Source organism: Sander lucioperca, chromosome 11 (genome assembly GCF_008315115.2).
Source record: "Sander lucioperca isolate FBNREF2018 chromosome 11, SLUC_FBN_1.2, whole genome shotgun sequence".
Lineage (NCBI taxonomy): Eukaryota > Metazoa > Chordata > Actinopteri > Perciformes > Percidae > Sander > Sander lucioperca.
Window position 1 is genome coordinate 24,036,388 of NC_050183.1, and position 23,662 is coordinate 24,060,049.

At 44.7% G+C, this 23,662-nt stretch overlaps 1 protein-coding gene and 1 long non-coding RNA gene across 2 annotated transcripts in view; one reads left to right on the plus strand and one right to left on the minus strand.

The window, feature by feature from the left end:
* Positions 1–14,062, minus strand: part of LOC116060767 — a 19,599-nt gene extending 5,537 nt beyond the window's left edge. The window contains exons 1-2 of the long non-coding RNA XR_004107576.2: positions 13,875–14,062; positions 9,119–9,126 (exon numbers count right to left, since the gene is read on the minus strand). This is a non-coding gene — a long non-coding RNA (uncharacterized LOC116060767). The remainder of the gene's footprint in view (positions 1–9,118; positions 9,127–13,874) is intronic.
* grin3bb (glutamate receptor, ionotropic, N-methyl-D-aspartate 3Bb) overlaps positions 1–23,009 on the plus strand; it is a 75,428-nt gene extending 52,419 nt beyond the window's left edge. Inside the window, exons 3-11 of the mRNA XM_031314501.2 lie at positions 3,743–4,215; positions 4,729–5,348; positions 10,969–11,114; positions 15,603–15,718; positions 18,509–18,660; positions 19,923–20,087; positions 20,356–20,423; positions 20,797–21,431; positions 21,909–23,009. Of these exons, the coding sequence (XP_031170361.2) occupies positions 3,743–4,215; positions 4,729–5,348; positions 10,969–11,114; positions 15,603–15,718; positions 18,509–18,660; positions 19,923–20,087; positions 20,356–20,423; positions 20,797–21,431; positions 21,909–22,072 (2,539 nt within the window). The 3' untranslated portion in view covers positions 22,073–23,009. The remainder of the gene's footprint in view (positions 1–3,742; positions 4,216–4,728; positions 5,349–10,968; positions 11,115–15,602; positions 15,719–18,508; positions 18,661–19,922; positions 20,088–20,355; positions 20,424–20,796; positions 21,432–21,908) is intronic.
* Positions 23,010–23,662: the final 653 nt, after the last annotated feature.

The window sequence follows — 23,662 nt, forward strand, 5'->3', positions numbered from 1 at the left end:
ACTGTAGGAAATACTTCTCACTGTAGAAAATACTTCTCACTGTAGGAAATACTTCTCACTGTAGGAAAGACTGCTCACTGTAGAAAATACTTCTCACTGTAGGAAATACTGCTCACTGTAGGAAAGACTTCTCACTGTAGGAAATACTGCTCACTGTAGGAAATACTTCTCACTGTAGGAAATACTGCTCACTGTAGGAAAGACTTCTCACTGTAGGAAATACTGCTCACTGCAGGAAATACTTCTCACTGTAGGAAATACTGCTCACTGTAGGAAATACTTCTCACTGTAGGAAATACTGCTCACTGTAGGAAATACTGCTCACTGTAGGAAAGACTTGTCGGTGCAGGTTTGAGGAAGATAAAAGCTGTAACTGACAGAAAAAGATCAAACACATCCACAGTGAATAAAATCACACTTTGACTGAGAGATAAAAAGATTAGCAGCTGCAGGAGAAGCACAGAAGAAAAGAACAGTCTGAATGTTTTCCCAGTTAATCAGGTCAGAAGACGACAGGATCCAGTCTCATGTTTGTTCTGTTAAACTGAAACTAAATCACAAGAAAACTTAAATATTCTCCTCAGCTGACGCTTCATCCCTTTAGATTACAAGTCCAGGATTCCATCCCTCCTGTTGTATGAATATTAATCTGTAGAAACAGCTGCAGGAGGAAAACAGTTCACCTTGTTTCCTGCATTAGGGAAGGGTTAGGTTGGAGTTCAAACACAGCGCCCCGGGATAGGCGCTACGAGGGGCACAAGGACACAAGGACACAAAGACACTATTGATGTAGGAACACACTTTAAAACCCCCTTAAAAAAACAGGTTTGGTTATTTAAAAAGCCATAAAGGAACCATTGTGTAATAGTGTGTTTTGTGTATATTCCAGCTAACTTTATTTTCTTAAGTGGTACTGTCTCAAAAGGGGAAACAGGATGTTCCATTTGTCGACAATGACAGGGGGGGGGGTATGGATTTTACTACCTTCTTATAATGTCATTTAAAATGCAGTGATTGTGTTAGATTAGCCTTGTCACTGTTGTTGAATTGTTTTCAGCCCAAAAGAAAGCAGTAATGTTTCATGTACATTTATTTTCGTTTAGATATGTTGATAATTGTGATCAGCGAATCACCTGTGTATTGTGGTACATGCGCATGAGCGTCTCTCTCTCAGTCTGTTTTGGAAACTGAGAGAAACAGGTACGTTGACAGAGTATTCCACTTATAAATGTAATTCCAGTGTTGATGCACTATGCCATGACTATGTTCTGGAGGAGTGATGAGGGACAGATGTGGTGTGTAGGGCTGGAGTCTGTATTGTAATGTGTTTCAAAGTTATTGCGGAAGTTTGTATTGCACTGTGACCCTTTTGAAGTGCCGCTGCTTTGCCGCTGCATGCTCAGTCGCGCCTCATGACGCGCGACATTATGGGAAATGTAGTTTCCCTGTGGGATTTGTATAGAATGAATGTGATGTGTATTTGTACTGTTCTAGTGTGTGTGCACATATGAGGTTCTGTGTTTACCTGTGATCTATTACACATGAGGCAGGGCATGTTTATTTTGCATTTGTTTTACTTTATTATTTTATGTATCCCTCACAGTAGTCTGAGAAGAGGGTGTGTGGAATTGATGCAGTCCCTGTCACATGTTGTGTCATTACAGACTCACTCAGTAAAACAAAGATCCAAAGAGAGCTGTGGTGTCGTGGTGATTTTGTGGTGTGTCCTGAGTCCGCTACAATTGGACAGGACGGTCAGCGGGAGTTAAATCAAGGGTCACCTCCACACCTGCCCTGGTCTCTCTGCTGGGAGGATGAAATAAATGCCCTGGGGTCACAATGTAAAAATCCATCCATATAAATACTTTTAATTAAAAAGGGTAAGGGTCAGCCTGTCTCATCAACCGTACGTATGTTCAAAAAACTAACAAGTTAAGCACTAGCCTGGGAAAACCCTGACGAATTTCCGGCACATTTGAGATTTGCTCTGCAAGTCCATCTGGCCAAGAGCCCATTCAAGACCATTTCCAATGTTTCCAAATCGAGGCACCAATCACAACAGTTGAGGCAGGCTTTCACACACAATGGGCGCTTTACACATCCAACATGAGCGGCTTTACACCATCACACATTGAGGCAGGCTTTACACCAATCACAACAATTGAGGCAGGCTTCACACCAATCACAACCGTTGAGGCGCGCTTTACACAATGACGATAGCGCAGCGATGGCGAGCAGCTTTTTGTTTACATTCAACATGGCAGCTACCGAAGCACAGCAACCCGTTGATGCCGCTGGAAAAGGGCTGTGAATGAAGCTTCCCCAGACCCTTCTCAGTTATAACTGAGAAGGGTCTGGTGTCAACCAGGCTAGTTAAGCAGTCATTTGTATGATTTCCACCTTTTTTTCCCGTATGCACCAGTGACTGCTGCTATATGAGAACTCTGTGGGCCGTGTAGGGAGGAGGTCGGGGGGGATGTTTGGGCTTTCAGGCTGGGGGGGTCATGTCCTGGGGAAAACAAAAGACTTTCACCCAAGAAATGCAAATGCAATACAAACCACCATCTTTTTCCTAAACTTAACTAGTCCTTTTCGGGCCTAATCTTAACTTTTGTCGCCGCATAACATAATGGTGTGCACCATACAGAGCACCACGCGGAGCACCACGCGGAGCACCACGCGGAGCACCACGCGGAGCACCACGCGGAGCACCGTAGCCGGCGTCTCAGAGCTCTGTAGCGGGTAAACACATCTACTAACTGCTGCTGATATGGCCAAGCTGTGACGGAGGTCTGTAGCGGTTAGTTAACCTTCCTGTTTGTCTGAATATTAGTCTAATCCCTGTAAACAGCTGAGTGTTTGTTTCCTTTATTAATGTGAGGAAGGTTACAGTCTCCTCACCGCTGTGTATTCATTTTAGATTTAGATTTTTATCTCATTACAGCAGCCTACAATCAAAGATGGATTACTGAACGAGCCTCACATAAAACAAATCACTAAACTATCAAAAGGAGATCCTAAATTACCCCAAAGACATGCAACACTACTAAAAATAAATGCAAAACTACCACTCAGAAACACTTAATGACTGAAAACATAAACATACGGACTCCAAACGACCCTTAATGACTGCAAAGATACACAAAAAAACTACAAACAAATATAAAACCAGCACAAAGACAAGCAAAACAACTACAGCGAGATGCAAAACCAGGGTTTGAATTGCCCCGTGGCTTTCAGGGGGAGCCCCATTGTCCGTTGTGCGCCAGTACTGAAACATGTCACGTGTACGCACAGCAGCTCTGTCAATAACACGGTTACTGGAAAAACATTCTTCTAACGCCACTGTAAGCACAGCCCGTAACATTTCAGAGAGGCACAATAACAACAACTTAAGAATCACGAAAGAATTGGGGTGGCCTCTAGCTCACCCAGTAAGAGCGTGCGCCCCATGTAGGCTGAGTCCTTTGCAGCGGCGCGGGTTCGAATCCGACCTGCCGCCCTTTGCTGTGTGTCATCTCCCATCTCTCTCCCACCTTTCCTGTCTATCCACTGTCACTGTCTAATAAAAGGAAAAGCCCCAAAAAACAATCTTAAAAAACAAGAGTAAGCAGGACACAGGAAACATGTGATACACAACGCGTCTCTCAGATTGTAATGCTGCACTGTAGACACTGTGTTTACCTGTTAGACTTCTGAATGTAAAAAGAATGAAATCTGCTCTGTGTGTCTGTGTCTGCAGGTTCCTGTCCAACACGTCGTTCTCCGGGCTGACTGGTCCGGTGCGAGTGCATCCGAACCGCTTGGAGGTCGTGAACTCGCAGCAGTTCCACATCTGGAGTCTGCGGCGGGACGCGCTGGGCCAGCCCAGCTGGGTAACGGTGGGCCGCTGGGCTGCCGGCCAGCTCATCGTGGAGGAACAGGAAGTGTGGCGCGGACCCAAAACTCGGCAGCGCCCCGAGGGGCCGGCCAGGGATACGCGGCGCCGCTGGAGGCCTGGCACGCCTGCGGCGGGGAGCTGGGTCCGCGTGGTGACGCTGGTGGAGCATCCCTTCGTGTTCACGCGGGACGTGGATGACGAGGGCCACTGCCCCGCTGGACAGTTCTGCCTGGACGCCGGCGCCAACAGCTCCGACGCTCTGGAGAGATACTTCCGGGACGTGGCGGGTGGGAACAGCAGCTTCCTGCCCGCAGGGTTCAGCAAGTGTTGCTACGGTTTGTAACGGGAATGGTGTGGGGGGGCAGAGGGCTAGCAGTTAGCCGGTTAGCTCAAAGAGTCCACAGACAACTGAACAGAGGTTCTACACTGACACTTTATTCTGACACAAGGGGGTCAAACTCAATAATGAGAATCCCATCCAGGGCCAGACATGTAGAGTTTATTGGCTTCATCTAACTGAAAAGTTAAATATCTTTTACTGTATTGTTGGGTGTCTCATATATGGCGTTTTTCCACTACATGGTACCTATGGCCGAGTAGGTACCATGTAGTGGAAAAACGCCAATAGTCTTTTACATTTAAAAAAACAAACTTAAAGCTAAAGAAGTCCAACTACAATCATTAGATCTATGAGAAAAGTTTTTTAGTTTCATTCATTCAACTCTGGTGCTGCACGTAAACCTTATAATGGCGGGAAAACCCTGCACTTGTACATCACCATAGTAACAGAGGAAGGCGCCCCCTTGTGGCACGACTATGCGTTGCAATTGTAACTCTGTGTGTTGCAGGTTACTGCGTGGACCTGCTGGAGAAGCTGGCGGAGGATCTGGGCTTCCAGTTTGAGCTTTATATTGTGGGCGACGGGAAGTACGGCGCGTGGAAGGGCGGGCGCTGGACGGGGCTGGTGGGGGATCTGCTGGGCGGGCTTGCAGACATGGCCGCCGCCTCCTTCAGCATCAACTCGGCACGCAGCCGCGTCATCGACTTCACCTCGCCCTTCTTCTCCACCAGCCTGGGCATCCTGGTGCGCAGCAAGGACACAGCGGCACCCATCGGCGCCTTCATGTGGCCGCTGCACTGGTCAATGTGGGTGGGCATCTTCGCCGCGCTGCACATCACCGCGCTCTTCCTCACGCTGTACGAGTGGAAGAGTCCGTATGGCATGACGCCACACGGACGTAACCGCGTCCGTGTGTTCTCATACTCGTCGGCGCTGAACCTGTGCTACGCCATCCTGTTCGGACGCACCGTTGCCTCCAAGACGCCGAAGTGTTGGACGGGCCGGTTCCTGATGAACCTGTGGGCCATCTTCTGCTTGCTGGTGCTGTCGAGCTACACCGCCAACCTCGCCGCCGTTATGGTAGGAGAGAAAACCTTCGAGGAAGTGTCGGGGATCCACGACGCAAAGGTGTGTACCAACGCATTATGTTATACCAACGCATTATGTTGTACCAATGCATTATGTATGTTATACCAACGCATTATGTTGTACCAACGCATTATGTTATACCAACGCATTATGTTGTAACAGTGCATTATGTTATACCAACGCATTATGTTATACCAACGCATTATGTTGTAACAGTGCATTATGTTATACCAACGCATTATGTTATACCAACGCATTATGTTGTAACAGTGCATTATGTTATACCAACGCATTATGTTATACCAACGCATTATGTTATACCAACGCATTATGTTGTAACAGTGCATTATGTTATACCAACGCATTATGTTATACCAACGCATTATGTTGTACCAATGCATTATGTATGTTATACCAACGCATTATGTTGTACCAACGCATTATGTTATACCAACGCATTATGTTGTACCAACGCATTATGTTATACCAACGCATTATGTTATACCAACGCATTATGTTGTACCAACGCATTATGTTATACCAACGCATTATGTTATACCAACGCATTATGTTATACCAACGCATTATGTTATACCAACGCATTATGTTGTAACAGTGCATTATGTTGTAACAACGCATTATGTTGTAACAGTGCATTATGTTGTACCAACGCATTATGTTGTAACAGTGCATTATGTTGTAACAACGCATTATGTTGTACCAAACGCATTGTTCATTTTATTTTATTTAACCTTTATTTAACCAGGTAGGCCGTTGAGAACAGGTTGTCATTTACAAAGGCGACCTGGCCAAGAAAAGCGTAAGCGTACAAGACAACATATAGTTTCACATAACATAGTGCAAGAAAACAGAATACAATGGGCTACAAAGGTAAAGATTAAGTAGGCAGTTCAACGGGGTGTGAGGTCTAAGTAAGTCGATGGATATGCGAAAGTGATATGGTGATAACATAACATTCATGAAATAGACAATCTATAACATTGCTAAAATGTAGTAAAGAGACAGAATACAATTAGTGCAAAATTAAATTGTGGGCAAGGTAGTGAAGTGGATCCAGTGATCAGTTATAACGCAGTATATTTAAATAGATAGTCTATATGAATGCTGAGAAGTAGTGAAGTCAATATACAGTTAGTGCAATATGTAATCTAGTTAGTGATGTGGATCAGTAATAACACAATAACCATGGACAGTCTGTCAAAATGCTGAAAATAGTAAACACTCAATATACAGTTAGTGCAAATATTTGTCTAGGTAGTGAGGTAGAAACATGAATAACACAGCATACATGTAAAGACAGTCTATATGAATGTTAAATGCTGAGATGGAGTAGAGAGTCAATGTACGGTATGTGCAAAGTGTGGACTACATAGGGATGTTGATCAATCATAGCACAATATATAGGCTATGAATAGACAGAAATATTTAAATGCTGAAATGTAGTAAGAGTCAATATATAGTTAGTGCAGGTTGTGGAAATTAGTAGTAGATGTGCAAAAGAAAAAAGAAAAAATGTGTATGATAACAAGGTGTTGAAACAGTGGTGGGGAGAAATACAGTTCTGCATGCCGGGGCAGGTGCGAGGTGCGAAAGCGCATAAACAGATATGTGCAGATGTGCAATGGGGCATGACAGAGACAGTGGGATAGGGTGTATGAAAATAATACATGAAAGATGAACAATTAGCACATGCAGTGATCGGACAGGAGCTCAGTCAGATTTTAAAGCTTTAAAGGTCGTTGGTGGAATAAGGGTTTTGAGTTTCAGGGTTTTTTGTAGTTCATTCCAGTCATTAGCAGCTGAGAACTGGAAGGAGTGGCGGCCAAAGGAGGTGTTGGCTTTTGGGGTGATCAAGGAGATGTAACTCCTTGAGCGAAGGTTGCGGGTGGGTAAAGCTATGGTGACCAGTGAGCTTAGGTACGGCGGGACTTTGCCAAGCACAGACTTGTAAATGAGTTGGTACCAGTGAGTTAGGCGTCGGGTGTGTAACGAGGGCCAGCCAACTAATGCATAGAGGTTACAGTGGTGGGTGTTAAGAGGGGCTTTGGTCACAAAACGTATGACACTATGGTAGACAACATCTAGTTTTTACAGGAGAGAGTTTGAGGCAGTTCAGTGATCGTGATGTCGTTTATGACCTTGAAGGTGGCTGTGGTACAGCCATAACCGGCACGGAAGCCAGATTGCGTAGCGGAAAGGATACGTTGGGATTCGAGATGGTTGTAATCTGTTTATTGACCAAGCTTTCGAAGACTTTCGAGAGACAGGGTAAGATGGATATGGGTCTATAGCAGTTTGGGTCAAGGGTGTCGCCCCCTTTGAAGAGAGGGATGACTGCAGCGGATTTCCAATCTCCAGGAATTTCTGAAGATGCGAGAGATAGGTTAAACAGGTTGGTGATGGGGGAAGCAATAATATTTGCAGATCATTTTAGGAAATTGGGGTCCAGATTGACTTTTATGGGTCCAGATTTTGCAGCTCTCTCAGCACTGCAGCTGTCAGGATAGGGGTGAAGGAGAAGCGTGGTAAGGGGTGGGACAGTTTTCTAATATCGTAGGTTTGTCGGTAGTGATATTATTACCTAATTTCAGAGCCATGGGCAGCTTGGAAGAGGTGTTCTTCTTCTCCATAGTTTTTACAGTGTCCCAGAACTTTTTTGAGTTAGTACTGCAAGAGCCAAATTTCAATTTGAAGTAGCGAGCCTTAGCTACTCTGACTGCCTGAGTGTACTGGTTCCTGGCTTCTTTAAAGACTTGCATGTTATGGGGGTTGTTCGAGGCTTATGTTTTTATGTTGGTTGAGGGCGGTCAGCTCTGGAGTGAACCAGGGGCTGTATCTACTCTTGGTTCTAAACTTTTTAAATGGGGCATGCTTATTTAGGACAGATAGGAAATCAGTTTTGAATGACATCCAGGCATCCTCCACTGTCTCCCAAGCTACAAGGTTCAGGTCAGTCAGAAAGGCTTGTTCGCAGAAGTGTTTTAGACAGCGTCTGACAGAGATAAGTGGTGGACGTTTGACCGTGGACCCATTAAGGATGCATGCAATCAGACAGGGATCACTGAGATCCTGATTAAAGACAGCTGGGGTGTAATTAGAGGGCAGGTTGGTCACGACAATGTCAATGAGGGTAGCCTTGTTTACTGATTTGAGGTTGTATCTCATAGCTTCATTTATAATTTGTGTGAGGTTGAGGGCATCAAGCTTAACAAGTAGAGTGGTTGGGGTGTTGAGCATGTCCAGGTTTAAATCTCCTAACAATACAAATTGAGCAGTTAGATGGGGGTTGATTAGTTCGTAAACGGTGTCCAGGGCACTGCTAAGGGCTGAGGGGGGTCTATAACAAGCAGCAACCGTAATAGCCTTATTCCTACAGAGTTGGATTTTTACAAGTAGAAGCTCAAATTGTTTGGGTACGGACCTGGATAGGATGACTGAGGATAAAAACCATGAACGCATTATGTAATAAATGTAGTGACGTGTATTGACCAATGAAAGGTAATCTACTGAACTAATAGTCTATTTTTAAAACTAATTTTGAGTCATCATGAGTCACACTAGAATTCCTAAAAGTAAACATGACCATGTTATAAAAACAAATTATATATATATATATATTCACATTTTAACATGTTTTCATAAAACACAATTTCATGATTGAAATGTCCTAACAATTCATAAATAAATTAGTTAAATTACTGACAAGCTTTATAATTATACATTACACATTTTCACAGGCAAAATGCATCCAACCTGTTCTTAAAGGAATTAATTGAAGGGGAACGCACAACTTCTTCTGGAAGCTCATTCCACGATTTTATTCTTTCTCTTTTCAGACAGGCATGTTCTGGGTAAAGTTTTAAAGAATTCCCTCGTGTCTCGTACCTATTGCTCCAAAACTGAAAGACAGGCTCAACTGTTACATCATATATTCCCTGTACAAGCTTATGCACCTAAATCATATCTCCTCTGTATCTCCTAAATATGAGAGTCTGTAAACTTAATTTTCTCAATCTATCTTCATAAGACATATTTTTCATTGCTGGAATTAATTAGGAACTCTTCTCTGGACCCTTTCTATTTTTTCTACATTTTTTAATTTATATGGACACCAGACTGAGCTAGCATATTTAAGATGGGATCTTTGGGATTTGTACAGTGGTAAAATATATCCTTGCATACATTTTGAAAAGTTATTTTTATTATTGCAATCATAGATGTTGCTTTTTTAACTTTTTCAGAAATATGTGTGTGGAATTCAAGTGAACCATCCACCACAACACCTACGTCCTTCTCCTCGTGTACTGGATTAACCACTAAATCCCCAACTACATTTGCCCATGCTACATAGATCTTCTTGAAGATGGGCTTGGTCTGTGTCGCTTGTTATTATTCTGAAAATGTTAGTGTCATCCGCAAAAAGGTAAACATCAGACTGTATCATATCTGGCAGATTGTTTATATATGTTACAAAGAGAACAGGGCCGACCTGACCATCACGAAAAAAAACAAAAAACAGATAAACGTGTTCATGTAAACGAATCAAATAGATTTAATTACGTGAACATGTCACGAACTGCCGTGAGACTGTGTTGTTGAGCCTCACGCAGGCCTGGAGCCCAGAGCTTTGTGAACTGACAGCCGGGCATCCTGGGCCCGGCTGTCAGTCAGATCAGTCAGATGGTGCTGTTTAGTTGTATGTGGGATTCTTTAGTCTGTCCAAAATCTTGTGAAAATCGGTTAAATATTACAGTGTGCAAACACTAGGCACTACGCCTAAGTAAGGCATAAGCATCCCACAATGTAATGCAGATACAGACACCACCACACTCTTCTAGTGAATAGAGTGATTACTTTTGGATTAGACTGCACACTGTTTTTTAGGAAACCGAGAACTCGCATTTCTCCCCTTTCTAGCACCGCATATTATAACTTTAAAGTACTTTTAAAAGCTTCTCTAGACTGCCAGGGTTATCTAATAATGTATCGTACATTGTAAAGGAAGAGAAATGATAACAGTCCTGATTAAAATATCACGTTATACAGTCTGTGTTGGTGTGTGTGTGTGTGTGTGTGTGTGTGTGTGTGTGTGTGTGTGTGTGTGTGTGTGTGTGTCTGTTCTTCATTAACTTCCTGCTTCCTGTTTGACAATAATGACAGATTAAAAGAGTTCTTTGAATCACCTGCCTCATCCTAATTACACTTTTAATTCAGCGGCTGACTGAAGCATGAAACAGTCTGCCAGTGTTTGTGCAGCCGGGGCTGCTGGGAGCTGTCCGGGGGGAGCGTCTGTTTGAGATTAACTTTCTATTTTAAATGTGGAGAGATTCAGACGGCAGCTTCACAGGAAGTACTGCCACCACGTGTGACGTTTCTGTCACTTTCTCCGATGTTGTTGACACTTATATTTTAAGCTTTGAGCACTTTTTGTGCTTTTGAGGCTTTCACGTTATTGGCCCTTTCTCCGATGTTTTTGACGTGTTTCCATCCATATGGTTTCTGGTGTTTGTGTCGTGGGATCATTGCTATACATATTTTATATATATATTGTTAGATTATAGATATATATAGTCTATGAGTGGAATATAAAGTCTGTTCACCTCCATCCCCTTCTCTTCTCTTCTTCGTTGGTTGTCAGCTGCACCATTCGTCGCGAGGTTTCCGTTTCGGAACAGTGAGGGAGAGCAGCGCCGAGGATTACATGAAGAAGAGTTTCCCAGAGATGCACGAGTACATGAGGCGCTTCAACGAGCCGACCACGCCGCAAGGAGTCGCCACGCTCAAGTAAGAAAACACGACAGCAAGGAAGAGTTAAAGGTACACACAAACAGACACACAACAACAACAACAACAAGGAAGAGTTTAAGGTACACACAAACAGACACACAACAACAACAACAACAAGGAAGAGTTTAAGGTACACACAAACAGACACACAACAACAACAACAACAAGGAAGAGTTAAAGGTACACACAAACAGACACACAACAACAACAACAACAAGGAAGAGTTTAAGGTACACACAAACAGACACACAACAACAACAACAACAACAACAACAAGGAAGAGTTAAAGGTACACACAAACAGACACACAACAACACAACAGGAAAGTTTAGTACACACAAACAACACAAACAACAACAACAAGGAAGAGTTTAAGGTACACACAAACAGACACACAACAACAACAACAACAACAACAACAAGGAAGAGTTTAAGGTACACACAAACAGACACACAACAACAACAACAACAAGGAAGAGTTTAAGGTACACACAAACAGACACACAACAACAACAACAACAAGGAAGAGTTTAAGGTACACACAAACAGACACACAACAACAACAACAAGGAAGAGTTTAAGGTACACACAAACAGACACACAACAACAACAACAAGGAAGAGTTTAAGGTACACACAAACAGACACACAACAACAACAAGGAAGAGTTAAAGGTACACACAAACAGACACACAACAACAAGAACAACAACAAGGAAGAGTTTAAGGTACACACAAACAGACACACAACAACAACAAGGAAGAGTTTAAGGTACACACAAACAGACACACAACAACAACAAAAACAAGGAAGAGTTTAAGGTACACACAAACAGACACACAACAACAACAAGGAAGAGTTAAAGGTACACACAAACAGACACACAACAACAACAACAACAACAACAAGGAAGAGTTTAAGGTACACACAAACAGACACACAACAACAACAACAACAACAAGGAAGAGTTTAAGGTACACACAAACAGACACACAACAACAACAACAAGGAAGAGTTTAAGGTACACACAAACAGACACACAACAACAAGAACAACAACAAGGAAGAGTTTAAGGTACACACAAACAGACACACAACAACAACAAGGAAGAGTTTAAGGTACACACAAACAGACACACAACAACAACAAAAACAAGGAAGAGTTTAAGGTACACACAAACAGACACACAACAACAACAAGGAAGAGTTTAAGGTACACACAAACAGACACACAACAACAACAAAAACAAGGAAGAGTTTAAGGTACACACAAACAGACACACAACAACAACAACAAGGAAGAGTTTAAGGTACACACAAACAGACACACAACAACAACAACAACAACAAGGAAGAGTTAAAGGTACACACAAACAGACACACAACAACGACAACAACAACAACAACAAGGAAGAGTTTAAGGTACACACAAACAGACACACAACAACAACAAGGAAGAGTTAAAGGTACACACAAACAGACACACAACAACAACAACAACAAGGAAGAGTTTAAGGTACACACAAACAGACACACAACAACAACAAGGAAGAGTTTAAGGTACACACAAACAGACACACAACAACAACAAAAACAAGGAAGAGTTTAAGGTACACACAAACAGACACACAACAACAACAACAACAACAACAAGGAAGAGTTAAAGGTACACACAAACAGACACACAACAACAACAAGGAAGAGTTTAAGGTACACACAAACAGACACACAACAACAACAAGGAAGAGTTAAAGGTACACACAAACAGACACACAACAACAACAACAACAACAAGGAAGAGTTTAAGGTACACACAAACAGACACACAACAACAACAAGGAAGAGTTTAAGGTACACACAAACAGACACACAACAACAACAACAAGGAAGAGTTAAAGGTACAGACACACAACAACAACAAGGAAGAGTCTGGAGTTTAATAACATGTTATGTGTGAGATGTTAAGTCTGAAACCTTTGTATGAAACCAATAGTACGTGAGATGTAAACTATTTCTGGTAAATTATTACAGTATGCAAACACTGGACACTACGCCGGCATAAATATCCCACAATGCAATGTGGTAGTAACGACAACGTTCACAACAGTCAGAAACCAAGCAGCTCTGTAACGTTAACGACCCGATCCTGCACACAGTGCAGCGAAAAGCCCGACGTAAGTGTCAGTTTCCTGTCCAGCGCCCACGTTGTTTAAATAGAAAATGCACCTGCACCCATCTGTGGCCCATGGGCATGCTGCTCTTACAGGGAGGTGTGTTCAGGTGCATTCTGGGCGTGCTGGTCTTACAGGGAGGTGTGTTCAGGTGCATTCTGGGCGTGCTGGTCTTACAGGGAGGTGTGTTTAGGTGCATTCTGGGCGTGTTAGTCTTATAGAGAGGTGTGTTCAGGTGCATTCTGGGCGTGCTGGTCTTACAGCGAGGTGTGTTCAGGTGCATTCTGGGCGTGCTGGTCTTACAGGGAGGTGTGTTCAGGTGCATTCTGGGCGTGCTGGTCTTACAGGGAGGTGTTGTGACGACCTGAAATCATCACCAGGTTTCACCACCTGTGTAAAACCGGGAAACACCCATTTGAGTTTACACACTGATTGTTGCCGGAGGGGGCGTGTATAAAATCTCCTCCTTGTAAGAGTCAGTGTGACGGAAGGAGAGTGGGAGAGAGGAGCAGTGTCAAAACCGGCCGGAGTAAAACGCTCTTGAAAAGAAACACAAAACAAAGCAAAGTAGTTAAATCCCTTGCGTACCGTTTCCTTCATACTTCCAGCCGCACATCAATCCTGTACACTCCACCTTCGGATCATCATGCCACATTCGCCGTGCAAATCTGTTCACGGACGCCAGTAATCATTCAAAAATCAGCAGAAAAACCCGGACTGGATTCTTGGACTGACTGGAATGACTGGACTGACTGACTAGACTCCGTGAGTTAGTAACTCTTCCTATGACTTTTTGTTTTGTTTTTCAGCCTGAGAAACTGACCAGCTTTATTTTTTTTCTCGTTATCACTGGTCTGGATTTAATTGTGATTTTGTTTGTATGGGACTGCAACTTATTTGTGTTTTTGAGATTGTGGTTTAAATGTGCAGAAAACCTGAAGTGGAATTCTGAAATTTGGATTGTGCTTCATCTCTGCTTGTGTTTTTGTGTGAAATCCAAATACACTATTTTGTTTTGTACTAGTTTTTGAGTTATGGTGTTTATTTCTTTTATGTTCATTCATTGGGGAGGGTGTACATTCGTTTAAGATGCACATCCTTTGTGACATTTGATTTAAAAAGAAACAACAACTAACTTGTATCTTACTGCCAGGAGAGAGACCTGATGATGAAATCATTTTAAACTTGAGCCAAACTGTCACAGTGTGTTCAGGTGCATTCTGGGCATGCTGGTCTTACAGGGAGGTGTGTTCAGGTGCATTCTGGGCATGCTGGTCTTACAGGGAGGTGTGTTCAGGTGCATTCTGGGCATGCTGGTCTTACAGGGAGGTGTGTTCAGGTGCATTCTGGGCGTATTGCTATCTTGAGGCAGCAGGAAGTGATCGCACCATTGACCAACAAAAACCTGGTCTAAAGTCAAAAACGCAGCATTTCATTGTTATTTTAACAGAGCATTAGTAAAATGCTCCTAGGCTCGTGCACAGCGCACGCACACTATGCTTGTTACACACGCAGGGACACACAGCAGCACACACACACACACACACACACAAGGACGCACAGCAGCACACACACACACACACACACACACACACACAGATACACACACACACACACACACACACCCACACACATGCACAGATATACACACACACACACACATACACACAGATACACACACACACACACACACACACATGCAGAAGATTACTAATAAAAATATTACGGTGCTAATCCTCCATCATAATAGCAATGCTCCAAGGTCCAAACGCGCCTGGCTTTTAAAGGGAATGGGAGATGATCTCTGATTGGTTGATTGCATGTTACGCCCAAAACACACCTCTGATTAATGAAGACACTAAGTACAACCCTTTTGACCCATGCACCCGGCACACGGACACTTTTTTCTGCCATTAAACTATCTAAAGTGGATTTGGACACGCCCTAAACACACCTGCGCCAGGCGCTTAAATCGTTAAAATAGGGCCCTAAAAGTCTTTCTACAAATTTAAACGACTGTTGGTCTAGTTCTTTACTTCTTTCAGTAATTTGAGCGTTATCTAGCGATGCTGCTAGAGCGGCAGCCGGCATGGGTTACCATGGTTACGCTTCTCTCAGGAAGTGAAGTTGAAAATTAGAGCTCAGTGCGTCCGAAAATATTCCCACTGCTGTTTATTTACCCAGACGTATGTAGACCAGTGGTCTGAGTACCACTGATGTAGACCGTAGTTTACATGCTGAGTCTGTAGAGGAGGAGGTTTCGGATGCCACCTGCGTGATTGGTTGCCGTAGTAACGATGTTGCTCTGTGTTGAAGGACAGATCCTCCCCAGCTGGACGCCTTCATCATGGACAAAGCTCTGCTGGACTACGAGGTCTCCATCGACGCCGACTGCAAACTGGCAACGGTCGGGAAACCGTTCGCCATCGAGGGTAAGGGGGTGTGTGTGCATGTGTGTGCGTACGTGCGTGCGTTCGTGTGTTTTGTCGTTTTTGTTGACGTTTTTGAGGCTTTTCTGAAGTTTTTAGTTCTTCTTTTCTTTCTTTTTCCTGCAACGTTCTAAAACAGTTTGATCTCGATGTGTGTCTTTGGTCTGAACTGGACTTCAGAGTCAGGTCAACAGTCAGACATGTTCTATGTTTGGTCCTCACAAGCGTAGAATTATACAGACATGCCTTTGAGTCTTTGAGTCTGTGAGTCTGTGAGTCTTTGAGTGTGTTTCTGGATTTATCTTCAGGTCACTTCCTAGCCGTTGTTTTATTGAAATGAATGTTTCATGAAGTTTCATCATCAACCACGTCTCATCCAATCAGATCAGAGGAGCAGAGTCCCTGCAGACTCCACACACTTTAACGAATCAGAAACACACACTGAGTAAAAGAAATAACAGTATAAATCACTGGACTTCCTCTGCCCCCACTGGACGACATCTTTAAGATCCGCTGCCTCCGCCGAGCGCACAATATTCTGCAAGATGAGACACATCTCTTCTTCCTGCTCCCATCTGGCAGCAGTATCAGGCTGTTATAGCACGCACCTCCAGCCTGCACAACAGTTCTATCCCCACGGCCATCACAGACCTGAACAATCATGGGCCATCCCAGAACTGAACAATCATGGGCCATCACAGACCTGAACAATCATGGGCCATCCCAGAACTGAACAATCATGGGCCATCATAAACTGAACAATCATGGGCCATCACAAACTGAACAATCATGGGCCATCCCAGACCTGAACAATCATGGGCCATCACAAACTGAACAATCATGGGTCATCCCAGAACTGAACAATCATGGGCCATCACAAACTGAACAATCATGGGCCATCCCAGACCTGAACAATCATGGGCCATCACAAACTGAACAATCATGGGCCATCCCAGACCTGAACAATCATGGGCCATCACAAACTGAACAATCATGGGCCATCCCAGAACTGAACAATCATGGGCCATCACAAACTGAACAATCATGGGCCATCCCAGACCTCAACAATCATGGGCCATCCCAGACCTCAACAATCATGGGCCATCCAGACTCACATCATGGGCCATCCAGCCTCAACAATCATGGGCCATCCCAGAACTGAACAATCATGGGCCATCCCAGACCTCAACAATCATGGGCCATCCCAGACCTCAACAATCATGGGCCATCCCAGACCTCAACAATCATGGGCCATTCCAGACCTCAACAATCATGGGCCATCCCAGACCTCAACAATCATGGGCCATTCCAGACCTCAACAATCATGGGCCATCCCAGACCTCAACAATCATGGGCCATCCCAGACCTCAACAATCATGGGCCATTCCAGACCTCAACAATCATGGGCCATCCCAGACCTCAACAATCATGGGCCATCCCAGACCTCAACAATCATGGGCCATTCCAGACCTCAACAATCATGGGCCATTCCAGACCTCAACAATCATGGGCCATTCCAGACCTCAACAATCATGGGCCATTCCAGACCTCAACAATCATGGGCCATCACAGAACTGCACAATCATGGGCCATCCCAGACCTCAACAATCATGAGCCATCCCAGACCTCAACAATCATGGGCCATCACGGAACTGAACAGTCATGCTCCCCCCACACCCCAGCCAGCAAAGTTGCACTTTCTAGATAGGGATTCTATGCATTGGGACTGATAATGTTTTTATATTGTTCTCATTTCATTTATTGTGTGAGTGTGTATGTGGAAGTGAGTATTGTTTTAGAGGCTGCACAAGCAAATGTTGTATGGTTCTACGGCACAATAACAATTAAAGTCTATTCTAATCTAATATATTGTATCCTATGAAACAAAGGGCAGTACAGTGTGAACATGCAGCTGTCCTGTACTGAAGGGTCACTTTGTTTCAACCTGGACCCTGGTTTTTTGTTCGTTTTTGTCGCTTTTCGATGTTTTTGATACTTTTCATTATTTTGTTATTGGTCTGTTGTTTACTGTTTATTATGTCAGCCATCTTTTATCTTTAATTGTTGATTGTTACATATCAGCTGTTTGTTTCTGTGTTTCAGGTTATAGTATCGGTTGTTTCTGTGTTTCAGGTTACAGTATCGGTTGTTTCTGTGTTTCAGGTTACAGTATCGGTTGTTTCTGTGTTTCAGGTTACAGTATCAGTTGTGTTTGTGTTTCAGGTTACGGTATCAGTTGTGTTTGTGTTTCAGGTTACGGTATCAGTTGTGTTTGTGTTTCAGGTTACGGTATCAGTTGTGTTTGTGTTTCAGGTTACGGTATCAGTTGTGTCTGTGTTTCAGGTTACGGTATCAGTTGTGTTTGTGTTTCAGGTTACGGTATCAGTTGTGTCTGTGTTTCAGGTTACGGTATCAGTTGTGTTTGTGTTTCAGGTTACGGTATCAGTTGTGTCTGTGTTTCAGGTTACGGTATCGGTTGTGTTTGTGTTTCAGGTTACAGTATCGGTTGTGTTTGTGTTTCAGGTTACGGTATCAGTTGTGTCTGTGTTTCAGGTTACGGTATCGGTTGTGTTTGTGTTTCAGGTTACAGTATCGGTTGTGTTTGTGTTTCAGGTTACGGTATCAGTTGTGTTTGTGTTTCAGGTTACAGTATCGGTTGTGTTTGTGTTTCAGGTTACGGTATCGGTTGTGTTTGTGTTTCAGGTTACAGTATCGGTTGTGTTTGTGTTTCAGGTTACGGTATCGGTTGTGTTTGTGTTTCAGGTTACAGTATCGGTTGTGTTTGTGTTTCAGGTTACGGTATCGGTCTCCCCCAGAACTCTCCTCTGACGTCCAATGTCTCGGAGTTCATCAGCAGATATAAGTCGGAGGGTTTCATGGATCTGCTGCACGACAAGTGGTACAAAGTGGTTCCCTGTGGAAACCGCGTGTTCGCTGTCACCGAGGTCAGACTCACACACACACACACACACACACACACACACACACACACACACATTCTCTCTCTCTCACATACACACACACATTCTCTCTCGATCACATACACACACTCACACACACTTATTACTATCACACACTTATTACTATCATCAAAGTGGGTCTGTGTGTGTGTGTGTGTGTGTGTGTGTGTGTGTGTGTGTGTGTTAAAGGGTGTACACACAGTAAATGTGTTGCTCTATCAGCAGGAAGTGTTGAGCTGCTGCCCTCTGCAGGTCATTCTGAGCATGTTTTAATTCAGATCATCAAGAGATAAGTTTCATGGTTTCCTTCATTAGTCTTTGTGTATAAATAGTGAAACTATGTTCTGTAATAATATTTTGAGTGATCATCACTACAGATTTGTACATTTTTAGGCTTCCTGGCAGCTTCATTCTTTGATAAATGGACCAGACTTATAGCTGATGCACTTGGGTTCAGGACAGTTTAAAAGGGTTTAAAATCTTTTTTTCAACCTTTTTTCCGATGCTTTTGACGCTTTATTCGTTTGTTTTTAAATCCAAGATAAACTGGAACTAGAACCAACGTTTCTCTAACCTGATTGATGATGTAATCCCATCAGAATCTGACGCCCAGCCTTAAGTTGTTGTCAAGTTTCAGCAGGAGGACCCAAATACAAGACTCCTCTAGGCAGAAGTTCAGACAGAAACGCTTTATTATGACTCTACAACTTACAAACTTACAACTACAAATCTACTAACCTACAAACAAACAGGACTCAGACAGGACAAACAGAGAGGCAAACTGACCAAGGAAAGAGGAACAGAGGGGTGTAGAAATACACAGACCAATTAACAGGAAGCCAGAGGACTGGACGAGACCAACAAGACCATAATTGGGAACAGGTGAGAGCAGAAACGGAGAGAAACTAACAAGACAGGAAGTGCAGACCATATAAGGGGATGGGCGAAGACAAAGACACATGACAGACAGGTAACCACAGAGCACATGGGAAACAGCAACAAGCCCAAAACACAACACAATATACAAAATGGCCACCAGGGTGGCACCAAGGCAGTCAGTCCCAGCAGGATCCTGGCAGTTGTTGATGCTTCTTCCAACCCTTTCAACGTTTTTATCCTGACGTGTTTGACCGTTGTTTCCACGCTTTTATATCAACGATAAACTTGTTGTAACTGACTGATATCCAATCAGAAAATCAGAAATGATTGTTGATTCCTACAGATGTTCTTCTCTCTGTGTGTGTCAGACTCTCCAGATGGGGATCAGCCATTTTTCGGGTCTGTTTGTGTTGCTGTGTGTGGGCGTGGCCGGAGCGCTGCTGACTCTCGCCGGAGAACACGCCTTCTACCAACTGGTCCTGCCACACATCCGCCGCCGCCAGAACCTCAAGTACTGGCTGCACACGTCACAGGTACAAATATACACATAAAGTATATATATATATATATATATATATATATATATATATGCCCCAGATCCGTCTGTTTGTGTGTTCTACTTCCTGTTTGTGTATTCTACTTCCTGTCTGTGAGTTCTACTTCCTGTTTGTGTTCTACTTCCTGTTTGTGTTTTCTACTTGCTGTTTGTATGTTCTACTTCCTGTTTGTGAGTTCTACTTCCTGTTTGTGCGTTCTACTTCCTGTGTGTGTGTTCTACTTCGTGTTTGTGTGTGTTGACAGAAGATCCACCGTGCTCTGAACATGACGTATGAAGACGTGAAGAAGCAGCAAGCCGACAAAGACAAAAGGTTGGTGTGTGATGTCATCAAGTCACAGGAGGATCATGGGAGGCATCAAACATTTTACTGTAAAAACATGTTGGCCTGCCACACAAAACCATTTTTCCTTGTATTTGTTGAAATATGTTAGGTCCATATGTGTTTGTGTTATGTGGTGAATGTGTAAATGAACTGCTCCCTCCTCTGTCAGCTCTAGAAATCAGACCAATTACCAAAGCTGGTCAGTCTGACGTGGTGTTGCCTGAGCTCATTACTATTCATGAGCTCGCCCAGTTATATAAATTAGTGATAAGTACTGGCTGCACACATCACAGGAGCTTTTGCTTCTTATCAACAGCTGTTTCCGAGGTAACAAATGACCTGTTTCTCTGTTTCTGTTCAGCTGTAACCTGGAGAAGTCTCAGCCCCCCCTGGGCCCCCCCGCCCCGCCGGTCCCCGGAGCCTCGGCCAAATGGAACAACGAGGCCAGCAAGGACGCCGCGGCCACTGCCGCCGCTAAGGATGCCCGAGACTTCAAGAGAGTCCACTTCAACCTGGAGACCCTCAACACGCGCCGCCTGCTCGCTCGCATCGCTACTTCTGAAGCCAAGGGAGGCGTGGCCAAACCTGATTGGACGGGAGCAGCCACGCCCAGGGCGGGGGCAGCCATGCCCAGGGCGGGGGCAGCCATGCCCAGGGCGGGGGCTAACATCAGACTGTGTGAGAACGGAGGACCGGGGACTTCTCTGGCCAGCCTGGTGCTCTCCCTTCCCTCCTCCTCCTCCTCCTCTGCTTCCTGCTCCGCCCGCCACAGTTTACCCAACACGTCTGTGGCTGGAGCCGCGCCCCCAGTGGCGGTGGAGCCCCCAGTGGCGATGGAGCCGCCGCGGCCTGGCGAGCTGCAGGAGTTGCAGGAACAGATCGATGAGATGAGGGACAAACTGAGGACGGCGTTAGCCAGGAGGGCCCACATCCAGACTTCTCTGAACAAACCTGTTGCCACGGTGACAGACAACATGACAACAGCAACTGGAGCCATGCCCGCTGGTGCCCCGTCTGCTGGCGCCCTGTCCGCTGGTGCCCCGTCCGCTTGTGCAACGTCCGCTGGCACCCCGTCCGCTGGTGCAACGTCCGCTGGCACCCCGTCCGCTGGTGCAACGTCCGCTGGCGCTCTGCCCGCTGGCGCCCCGCCCGCTGGTGCAACGCCTGCTGGTGCAACGTCTGCTGGCGCAACGTCTGCTGGCGCAACGTCTGCTGGCGCAACGTCTGCTGGCGCCCCGGCTGCTGGCGCCCCGCCCGCTGGTGCAACGTCCGCTGGCACCCCGTCCGCTGGTGCAACGCCTGCTGGCGCCCCGCCCGCTGGCGCCCCGCCCGCTGGCGCCCCGCCCGCTGGTGCAACGTCCGCTGGCGCCCCGCCCGCTGACGCCCCGCCCACTGGTGCAACGCCTGCTGGCGCCCTGCCCGCTGGCGCCCTGCCCGCTGGCGCCCTGCCCGCTGGCGCCCTGCCTGCTGGCGCCCTGCCCGCTGGCGCCCTGCCCGCTGGCGCCCTGCCTGCTGGCGCCCCGGTAACGCCTTTCCCTGCCAACATGAAAAGCGTGACGACCATGACGGACCCGCCTCACAAAGTCTTGTCCAAAGTCCGGCCCTTCCACAGCAGAACGACCAATCAGAGGAGGTGATGCTCACTGTACCTGGTGCCCATTTTAAACTGTGATCCCGAATTCAAACCTGCAGAATTCAGCGGCCATTTTTTCTGCTCTGAGTGGCGACGTGATAACACGTTTGATTTCATTTGGTTTTTGAATGTATTTAAAATGTGTGTGAGTTCTGTGTGGCCCTGCTCATCAACCTTTGCACACGGCGGCCATTTTAAACTGCTGACAGGGGGGGGAATGAATCAGGGTTTTATTTTGAAATGCCAAAGTTAAACACAAGAAAGTGAGTAAGTCGTTAGAAGTCAGAAACAAACATCAGAGTTTCTGATCTGACATTTGGCAGAAACATGCGTCATACAACCCAATAACTACTTTAGACTGACAGCCCTATATCACCAAAACACGCCCACGTTATCACTTTTTGACATACTATACTATGACTTTTTCTAACTTTTTTCTAAATAAGTCAGATTCATGTCCTGTTTGAAAGCCTCTGGTGAACGCCAACACTTGATTTAACACTTTCAATCATGACTTTGATAACAATAACAATGTTCTTAAAGAACACAAGGGCATATGTTAATACATTTGGTAAGTACACTGACACGTGTTAATGAAGTTTCAGCCTAATGAAAGAATGTGACGGTTCTTCAGTTCACGTCAAACAGTTTAAAATGGCCGCCACTGGTTTCAGGAACGTTTGTGAGTTTTGACAGTGCAAGAACAGGACTTCCTGTGAGGCTGAATGCAGCAGAGTCACTACACGATGTGAGTCGAGTGCAGATGTGAGTTGCGCATTCGTCACTTTGCGACAGCCCCACGCAGGTAGGCTAGCAGATCTGTTTTGCTGTTAGTCACAGAATAATGAGATAGGTACATTACATAGCAGTAATTTATTATTTAGCGTAAGGCATCACATTTTCACAGCATGATCTCTGATGTCAGGCTGAAGTAGCTTGCAAGAACCTGCTAACGAGAGACTTCTGTAATGTCAATACAGTAAAAATGGACCTACAATGAAGTTGGTTCACTGCTGGCTACAAGTTAGCAATTAAACACAACAAAGGCTGTCACTTGAATGGCGTTTTGAGCTAACGTTAGCAATCAAACACTCATAGATAGCTACAAAGTTTCCCGGATCCCTTGGCGTTATGCCGTAAACCGTTTAAATCTGAGCACGAGCAACTCACATCTGCACTCGGCTCACATCGGGTAGTGACAGCGGTTCGTGCATGTGCAGAGTGGCCGCCATCTTTGACGCTAGCTATGGCAACACCACTTGGACAAACCACATAGTTAACGACTGACCCCATACCATACGCAGAAAACTCCATATATATATATATATTGCATTAAGCTATTGCAGTTTTTCATGGGCATTTGGTAGTTGTGTTTAGACGCCTGTAACAAAGCATTTTGTAATAAATGATTACGTAATGCGGCGGTTCTTACAAAATGTTTATTTTATGGATTCTAGCATGAATACCGTAATGGTGACTCAAAATTTGATTTAAAACTACACTATTTGTTCAGTAGATTACCTTTTATTGGTCAATACACATCACTACATTTATTACATAATGCATTCAGGGTTTTTATCCGAAATGTGGCAGA